Genomic DNA, 10,036 nt, shown 5'->3' with positions numbered 1-10,036 from the left:
GGCTGAACCTCCCCCATTTAATTGTCCAATCAATCCCCATCAATGCTCCTTTTCTTTTCCCTATAAAGACAAAATAAGAAAGGTGAGAATAATATCAAACCAAAGACAATTGAAACTTTACGGCAAAGAAAAGAAAAGATTAGATTGTTTATTTATTAACTCCAACTAACTAACTAACTGTGTATCCTTATATGCACATTAGTGGCACCTTGGGGTGACACCAAACTTAGTTTAGAGCACTGTGATGAAAAGTTTTGTTCAAAGCTCCCAAGACTAGCATGCATCTTGGTTTGCTTTGAACACCAAACTTGTTCCTCACTATATACTACACAATAAGGTTTTCACCAAGTGTTTGTCAAGTTTAGGTTGGACTTCATAAACATTGACTTATTTACTTTTCTAAAAGCATATAAAACATGGGTTGCCTCCCATGAAGCGCTTCTTTAGCGTCACTAGCTTGACGTTTCTCCCTCATCAGGGTGGTTGGTAATGCTTGAAGTCTTCCCCTCTTGCTGTGGACTTGTATCCATTGGTTGTATCAATGATCTCTACATGTTTCAGGGAAAGAACTCTGTTGATTGTGAAGACTTTTGGTAACTGAGATGGTACAGTGGGGAGATTAGGGGGAATATCTGGGAAGTAAGCTGAGATCACTCTATCCCCTGGAGAAAAGTCTTCCGTAGGGATCTTTTTGTTCCTCCACCTCCTTGGTACCTTCTTCCTTGTGTCTTTTGATATTGCCTTGCTCTTGATGACTTCTTCCTCTAAGGGGGTTTTGATGTTGTCTTCACATCCCTCTAGAGGTTTAGGTTCCTCCAACTTTTCCTTGAGCTGTGGTAGTTGGTGTTTCCCTTGTTTATCAACCAAAGGGGTCTCTAGATAGGTTGGGTGTGCTTCAGTGCTTGCTTCCTCCTTCAGCATCTCATTATGATCTTTGCTTGGTTCCTTGTGCTCTTGGTCTGCTTCTTGTGAGAGTTTGAAGACATTAAAGCTGAGCCGTTCATCATGGATTCTCAATATTAGCTCCCCTTTCTCCACATCTATGAGTGCTCTTACCATAGCTAGGAATGGTCTTCCCAATATGATTGGGTGAATGTGACTCTCTTCCATGTCCAGAATGACAAAGTCTGTTAGGAGAAAGTATTTCCCAACCTTTAACAACACATTTTTCACCACTCCTATTGCTTGCTTTTGAGTCTTGTCAGCTAGTCTGATGACTACATCTGTGGACATTATCTCATTGATCTGCAGCCTCTTCACCAGGGATAGGGGCAGTAAGTTGATGCTTGCCCCCAAATCATAGAGTGCTCTATCAAACATTGTTTCCCCTATGGCACAGGGGATGTGAAAACTCCTTGGGTCTTTTCTTTTTGCAGGCAACTCAGGTTGAATAAGGGCACTACATTCCTTGTTCATCACTATAGTGTGGCCTCTTTTGATTGAGCTTTTCCTGGGAAGAAGTTCCTTCATATACTTGATGAATGCGGGCATTTGTTGGATGGCCTTGATGGATGGTATGTTCACATGCAGAGATGTAAACAAGTCTAGGAACCTTGAGTATATTCTCTTCCCCACAGCACCATTGAGAAGTTGGGGAAATGGTACATAGAGCTTCAGTAACTCTTGTTGTGAGATTTCTAGTTCTTGGTGATCTCTATCCTCCTCCTCTGTTGAGTTATCTTCAGGCTGTTGGGAGAGTTTGCTTTGCTTGTCTTCAGCCTCTTGATCACTTGTAGTGACCATTTTGCAATCTTTCTATCTTACTTTCTTTGCTTCTCCTCTTGGGTTTTTCTCCGTGTCACTTGGGAAGCCATCAGTAGGTTTGGGAATCTTCTCAGCTAAGCATCCCACTTGGAATTCCAGCTTCTTGATGGTCTCTCCCTGGTTCTTAATATTGGCTCGCACCTCCTCTTTGAACACCTTGTTTTCTTGAATCTCTTGGCATATTTCTTCAAGTAAGGTTTCAATCTTAGAGAGCCTGTCATCAAATGATGGTGGATTGGGATTAGAGGTGGAAGGATGAGAGGTATTGTTTTGGTTTTGATATGGGTGTGGAGAAGTGTTGTTGTGGGGGTGTTGATATGTCCTCTGTGTGAATTGTTGATGAGCTGCATTGTTGTTGGAGTTGCAACGTCTCTGGTCTTGGCTTTGATCTTGCTGATTCCCCCACCCAAAGTTTGGGTGGTTCTTCCATCTATGGTTGTAGGTTTTAGAGTATGGATCATGGTTCTGTCTAGGTGAATTCCCAATGTAGTTGGCTTGCTCAAGATTACCCTCTGCCTCTTCATCCGTTCCTTCTTGGGTTGTTGAGGAGGTGGTGATTGCTGCCACTTGGTTCCTCTCCATCTTCTTGGTGAGGTCAGCTAGCTGCTTGGTAATGAGCTTGTTCTGAGCCAGCAGAGCATCTACATTGTTTAGCTCTATCACTCCTCTAGTGTCCCCTCTTTCGGAAGCATAGAAGTAGTCATTCTCAGCTAAGTCTCAATGACATCTATAGCTTCTTCAATGGTCTTCTTCTTGTTCAATGATCCTCCAGAGGAATGGTCTACTGCCTTCTTTGATTCATATGACAAGCCTTCATAGAAGATGTGCAACTGCACCCATTCATTGAACATATCTGGTGGACATCTCCTTGTTAGGTCTTTGAACCTTTCCCAAGCTTCATAAAGTGTCTCCCCATCTTGCTGTCTGAACGTCTGCACTTCAGTTCTCAGCCTATTGATCCTTTGAGGGGGTAAAACCTTGCCAAAAACTTATTCACTACCTCCTCCCAATTTGTCAGGCTTTCTTTTGGGAAGGATTCAAGCCATTTGGATGCCTTGTCCCTGAGTGAAAAAGGGAACAAGAGCAGCCTATAGACATCCTGGTGGACTCCATTGGACTTCACCGTGTCACAAATCCTCAAGAAGGTGGTCAAGTGTTGATTCGGATCTTCTTGAGCACCTCCTCTAAATGAGCAATTATTTTGCACAAGAGTGATGAGCTGAGGTTTAAGCTCGAAATTGTTGGCATGTGTGGTGGGCTTCTGAATGCTACTTCCACAGTTGCCTGGGTTTGGATTGATGTAAGAGCCTAACACTCTTCTATCCTCCCCAGCATGATTTGCTCTACCTCCTTCCCCATGGTTATTAGCCTTTTCTTCATGTTGGTTTTCTATGTTGCCTTCCATGTTTAGTTCAAAGTGTTCCTCCTCCTCTTCAGCACCGATTGCACGTTTTTCTCTTGCTTCCCTCCTTAATCTAAGGAGGGTCCTCTCTGGTTCAGAATCGAAGGAAGTTGAAGCCCCGCTTCTTCTCCCTGTCATACAACCAATAAGTACAAGCAAGTAACAATATGTGCAGATAGTATTGCTGTCAGAATTACTGTTAGTTGTGAGTGATGCAATATATCAAACAGTTAGTGGGTTAGCAAAATAAATGGTAAATAACAAAGAACACTAAAGAGTAGAGGGGGAAGGGAAGAAGTTAACTAAAACAGAAAGTAAATTACTCGAACAGGAAATTAAATCAACAAAACAAAAATGCTCAATCTAGTGATCTCCTAATTTAATCATTGTTGATGCACAATCAATCCCTGGCAATGACGCGCCATAAACTTGATGCAGGTGGAAATTGTCTCTCAACAAATTTTCTTCGGCAAGTGTACCGAATTTGTCGTCAAGTAAAAACTCACAATAGAGTGAGGTCGAATCCCACAGGGATTGATTGATCAAGCAACTTTAATTAGAAGAATGTTCTAGTTGAGCGAATTCAGAATTTGGGTTGAGATTTGCAGAAAATAAAATGGCGGGAATGTAAATGAAAGAAAAAGTAAATGCTAGAATTAAAGGGCTAAAAGTAAATGACTGAAAGTAAATTGCAGAATTGTAAATGGGAATGGGGTGTTTGCTCATAAAAGTAAACGCAGAAATTAAAGAGAATGGGTGAGATCAGAATTGGGGAGTTCATTGGGCGCAGGAGATGTTGCAATTCTCCGGATCAAGTTCATTTTCATCTCTTCCTCAATCAATGCATTCATTGATCTCCTTGGCAATCTTAATTGATTGAATTACAATTTCTTACAATTCAATCTCTCAAATCTTGATCAATAGCCAATTCCTTGGTCAATTGCTCATGAGAAGAGTGATGCAAGGGCATCTTGGCCAGTTTCACTGACCTTTTCTTTACTATTTTTAGGGTAGTTTCATGCATTTCCTTAGAAAATAAGCTAGTTTTGGGTAGATATTCACTTACACCTTGATTCAAGCATACATTGTGCATTTTACATGATTTCATGAGGATTTTTGCATAAATTTAGTGACAAATTGTATGTTGCATTACCCATAACTTGGACTAGAACTTTGATGCACTCTATTACTTGATTTCAGGACCAAAGGAAGCAAGGAGGAACCACTTAGCAATCACGTTAATCTAATCAACGTGGCCACTAACGTGGAATGGGAGGTAACCTGCAAAGTTAATGAGAAAAGTGATTGCCAATAACGCTCTCGAAGCCATCATTGCCCATGTTAAGAGTCACGTTAACTAAGTTAACGTGAGCTCTAACGTGAAGGAAGGATTTTGAGCCAACATTAGTGACACTTAAAATTATCACTAACGTTGGCCCATGATCAAAAGTGGCCACGTTACAGTCCACGTTAACTTAGTTAACGTGGCCTCTAACGTCAACAAGGGGTAGGAAGCCAACGTTAGTGACATTCAACATTGTCACTAACGTTGGCCTAAGGTGCAATGTACCACGTTAACTTCCACGTTAACTTGGTTAACGTGGGAGCTAACATGAGAGGCAAGAATGGTCGACAACGTTAGTGACACCCAACATTGTCACTAATGTTGGAAGCAACCACAAAACCCCAAGGAGCCACGTTAACTTCTACGTTAACTTAGTTAACGTGGAAGCTAACGGCAATGAGTGAAAGATGAGCCAACGTTAGTGACACTCAACATTGTCACTAACGTTGGAAATGGTGTGCAAAGCCACGTTAGAAGCCACGTTAACCTAGTTAACGTGGACTCTAACGTGAATAGGGGCATATTGGAACGTTAGTGACAATGTTGAGTGTCACTAACGTTCTCGAAGATTGGCATGCCTACGTTAAAAGAGCCACGTTAACTAAGTTAACGTGGACTCTAACGTGGGAAAGGGGGGAGGCTCTCAACATTATTGGGAAAGTTGAGTCCCAATAACGTGTGCGAAGGACAAAGAGGCAACGTTAGTGGCAACGTTTGTGCCACTAACGTTGAAGTTAACGTGGCCTTTACTTGGGTAAGAAACGTTAGTGAAAAAGTTGAATGACACTAACGTTTTCGAACACATTTTCTCACTGAATGTTATCACCTCTAACGTCTTGAGCTAAAGTCTCTGCCCACTTCACACTTTCTCTCTGCAAGTAAAACCAAGCCCAAGTGAAGAAGAGAACTGCTCCAAACTGAAGATCCAAAGGCCCAAGACTTGAAGAATCAACTAGAAGAATAGAAGAGTAGTATATATAGGAGTAGCTTTGAATTATTTAGGGAGAGTTTTTTTTGGAGAGTTGGAAAGAGTTCTGAAGGGAAAGCATTACTCTCTATTTTACTTTCTCTGCTCTTCTAGTCCAGAATGTATTCTCCATCTTTGTTTTCATTTTTTAGAGCTATGAACAACTAAACCCATTTCATTGGGTAGGGAGCTCCGTTGTAATTTGATGGATCAACATTAGTTTTCTTCATTCTTCTTCTATCTTTTATCTTGATTTTACTTGAAAGCTTTCAATCTTCATCCCATTGGGTAGTTATCTTGGAAAAGAAACTATTCAAACTTGGATCCCTTCTGAACCTTTAAAGAGGAATGAAGAGATCAAGCTAGAAATGCTTTCTCATGCTGGACCAAATTGGGTTTGGATGGATATGTGACTATAATCCTCTCAAAACTTGATTTGGGAAATGCATGTGGTATAATCAGTGACCACACTTCATCTCTTCCCATGAGCAATTGACCAAGGAATTGGCTATTAATCAAGATTTGAGAGATTGAATTGCAAGAAATTGTAATTCAATCAATTAAGATTGCCAAGGAGATCAATGAGTGCATTGATTGAGGAAGAGATGAAAATGAACTTGATCCGGAGAATTGCAACATCTCTTATGCCCAATGAACTCCCCAATTCTGATCTCACCCATTCTCTTTAATTTCTGCGTTTATTTTCATGAGCAAACACCCCATTCCCATTTATAATTCAGCAATTTAATTTCAGTCATTTACTTCCAGTTCTTTAATTCTAGCATTTACTTTTCCGTCATTTACATTCCCGCATTTTATTTTCTGCAACTCTCAACCCAAATTTTGAATTAGCTCAACTAGAACATTCTTCCAATTAAAGTTGCTTGATCAATCAATACCTGTGGGATTCGACCTCACTCTATTGTGAGTTTTTACTTGACGACAAATTCGGTACACTTGCCAAAGGAAATTTGTTAAGAGACAATTTCCACCTGCATCAAGTTTATGGCGCCGTTGTCGGGGATTGATTGTGCATCAACAATGATCAAATTGGAAGATTACTAGATTGAGCATTTTTGTTTTGATTTAATTTTCTGTTTGAGTAATTTACTTTTTATCTTAGTTAACTTCTTCCCTTCCCCCCTTCTACTCTATCATTTTTCTTTGTTATTTACAATTCAGTTTGCTAACCCACTAACTGTTTGATATATTGCATCACTCATAACTAACAGTAATTCTGACAGCAATACTCTTTGCATATAGTTTTTCCTTGCTTGTACTTGTTGGTTGTATGAAAGGGAGAAGAAGTGGGGCTTCAACTTCTTTCGATTCTGAACCAGAGAGGACCCTCCTTAGATTAAGGAGGGAAGCAAGAGGGAAACGTGCAATCGGTGTTGAAGAGGAGGAGGAACACTTTGAACTAAACATGGAAGGCAACATAGAAAACCAACATGAAGAAAAGGCTAATAACCATGGGGGAGGAGGTAAAGCAAATAATATTGGGGAGGATAGAAGAGTGTTAAGCTCTTATATCAATCCCAACCCAGGCAACTGTGGGAGCAGCATTCAGAAGCCCACCATACATGCCAACAATTTCGAGCTAAAACCTCAGCTCATCACTCTTGTGCAGAATAATTGCTCATTTGGAGGAGGTGCTCAAGAAGATCCGAATCAACACATGACCATATTCTTGAGGATTTGTGACACAGTAAAGTCTAACGGAGTCCACCAGGATGTCTATAGGCTGCTCTTGTTCCCATTTTCTCTCAGGGATAAGGCATTCAAATGGCTTGAATCCTTCCCAAAAGAAAGCCTGATAAATTGGGAGGAGGTAGTGAATAAGTTTTTGGCTAGGTTTTACCCCCCTCAAAGGATCAATAGGCTGAGAACTGAAGTACAGACGTTCAGACAGCAAGATGGGGAGACACTTTATGAAGCTTGGAAAAGGTTCAAAGACCTAACGAGGAGATGCCCACCAGAGATGTTCAATGAGTGGGTCCAACTACACATCTTCTATGAAGGCTTGTCATATGAATCAAAGAAGGCAGTAGATCATTCCTCTGGACGATCCTTGAACAAGAAGAAGACCATTGAAGAAGCCATAGATGTCATTGAAACCGTAGCTGAGAATGACTACTTCTATGCTTCCAAAAGAGGGAACACTAAGGGAGTAATGGAGCTAAACAATGTAGATGCTCTGCTGGCTCAGAACAAGCTCATTACCAAGCAGTTAGCTGACCTCACCAAGAAGATGGAGAGGAACCAAGTGGCAGCAATCACCACCTCATCAACAACCCAAGAAGAAGTTGAAGAAGAGGACCTTGAGCAAGCCAACTACATTGGGAATTCACCTAGACAGAACCATGATCCATACTCCAAGACATACAACTCTGGATGGAGGAACCACCCAAACTTTGGGTGGGAGAATCAGCAAGAGCAAAGCCAAGACCAGAGACGTTACAACTCCAACAGCAATGCAGCTCATCAATAATTCACACAGAGGACATATCAACACTCCCACAACAACACCTCTCATCCTTCCACCTCTAATCCCAATTTACCATCAATTGATGACAGACTCTCTAAGCTTGAAACCTTACTTGAAGGAATATGCCAAGAGATTCAAGAAGACAAGGTGTTCAAAGAAGAGGTGCGAGCTAACATTAAGAACCAAGGAGAGACCATCAAGAAGCTGGAATTCCAAGTGGGATGCTTAGCGGAGAAGATTCCCAAACCTACTGATGGCTTCCCAAGTGACACAGAGAAAAACCCAAGAGGAGAAACAAAGAAAGTAAGATGGGAAGATTACAAAATGGTCACTACAAGTGATCAAGAGGATGAAGATGAGCAAAGCAACCTCTCCCAACAGCCTGAAAACAACTTAACAGAGGAGGAGAATAGAGATCACCAAGAACTAGAAATCTCACAACAAGAGTTGCTGAAGCTCTATGCACCATTTCCCCAACTGCTCAATGGTGCTGTGGGGAAGAGAATATACTCAAGGTTCCTAGACTTGTTTGCATCTCTGCATGTGAACATACCATTCATCAAGGCCATACAACAAATGCATGCATTCATCAAGGCCATACAACAAATGCATGCATTCATCAAGTACATGAAGGAACTTCTTCCCAGGAAAAAGCTCACTCAAAGGAGGACAAACCATAGTGTTAAACAAGGAATGTAGTGCCCTTATTTAACCTGAATTGCCTGCAAAAAGAAGAGACCCAGGGAGTTTTCACATCACTTGTGCCATAGGGGAAACAATGTTTGATAAAGCACTCTGTGATTTAGGGGCAAGCATCAACTTACTGCCCCTATCCCTGGCGAAGAGGCTGCAGATCAATGAGATAATGCCCACAGATGTGGTCATCAGATTGGCTGACAAAACTCAAAAGCAAGCAATAGGAGTGGTGGAAAATGTGTTACTAAAGGTTGGGAAATACTTTCTCCCAACAGACTTTGTCATCCTAGACATGGAAGAGAGTCACATTCACCCAACCATATTGGGAAGACCCTTCCTAGCTACGGCCAGAGCACTCAAAGATGTGGAGCAAGGGGAGCTAATATTGAGGATCCATGATGAACGGCTCAGCTTTAATGTCTTCAAACTCTCACAAGAAGTAGACCAAGAACACAAGGAACCAAGTAAAAACCATGATGAGATGCTAAAGGAGGAAGCAAGCACAGAAGCACACCCAACCTATCTGGAAACCCCTTTGGTTACTAAACAAGGGAAACAGCCACTACCACAGCTCAAGGAAAAGTTAGAGGAACCTAAACCTCTAGAGGCATGTGAAGACAACATCACAACTACCGTAGGAAAGGAAGTCATCAAGATCAAGGCAATATCAAAGGACACAAGGAAGAAGGTACCAAGGAAGTGGAGGAACAAAAAGATCCCTACGGAAGACTTCTCTCCAGGAGATAGAGTGATCTCAGCTTACTTCCCAGATATCCCCCCTAATCTCTCTACTGTACCATCTCAGTTACCTAAAGTCTTCACAATCAATAGAATTCTCTCCCTGGAACATGTAGAGATCATTGACACAACCAATGGATACAAGTCCACAGCGAGAAGGGAGGACTTCAAGCATTACCAACCACCCTGATGAGGGAGAAACGTCAAGCTAGTGATGCTAAAGAAGCGCATCATGGGAGGCAACCCATGTTTTATATGCTTTTAGAAGATAGTAAATAAGTCAATATTTATGAATTCAAACCCAAACTTGACAAACTCTTGGTGGAATCCTTATTGTGCAGTATACAGTGAAGAACAAGTTTGGTGTTCAAAGCATGCCAAGAAAGCATGAATGCAACCAAGAGCATGCTAGTCTTGGAAGCTTTGAACAGAACTTTTCATCACAGTGCTCCAAACTAAGTTTGGTGTCACCCCATGGTGCCACCAATATGCATATAAGGGCCCACAAATAGTTAGTTAGTTAGTTGGAATTCATGAATAAACAATTTAATCTTTTCTAATTTTTCTTTTTAATTCTAGCCGTAAAGTTCAATTGTCTTTGGTTTGATATTATTCTCACTTTTCTTATTTTGTCTT

The 10,036-nt window shown here is 41.2% G+C and overlaps 2 protein-coding genes across 2 annotated transcripts; one reads left to right on the top strand and one right to left on the bottom strand.

Annotated features, from left to right (window-relative positions):
• Window positions 1-474: 474 nt before the first annotated feature.
• On the bottom strand, window positions 475-1,743 carry LOC130934161 (uncharacterized). Its single transcript, XM_057863748.1, has one exon. The coding sequence runs from the start codon at window positions 1,741-1,743 to the stop codon at window positions 475-477; it is 1,269 nt and encodes a 422-aa protein (XP_057719731.1).
• A 7,001-nt stretch (window positions 1,744-8,744) lies between these two features.
• LOC130934160 (uncharacterized) lies at window positions 8,745-9,590 on the top strand. The gene has a single exon (XM_057863747.1). The coding sequence runs from the start codon at window positions 8,745-8,747 to the stop codon at window positions 9,588-9,590; it is 846 nt and encodes a 281-aa protein (XP_057719730.1).
• The last annotated feature ends 446 nt before the right edge of the window (window positions 9,591-10,036 follow it).

This window comes from Arachis stenosperma, chromosome 6 (genome assembly GCF_014773155.1).
Source record: "Arachis stenosperma cultivar V10309 chromosome 6, arast.V10309.gnm1.PFL2, whole genome shotgun sequence".
Taxonomy (NCBI): Eukaryota; Viridiplantae; Streptophyta; class Magnoliopsida; order Fabales; family Fabaceae; genus Arachis; species Arachis stenosperma.
Note: the sequence above shows the minus strand (reverse complement) of the source record. Positions and strands in the feature narration are given on the sequence as shown.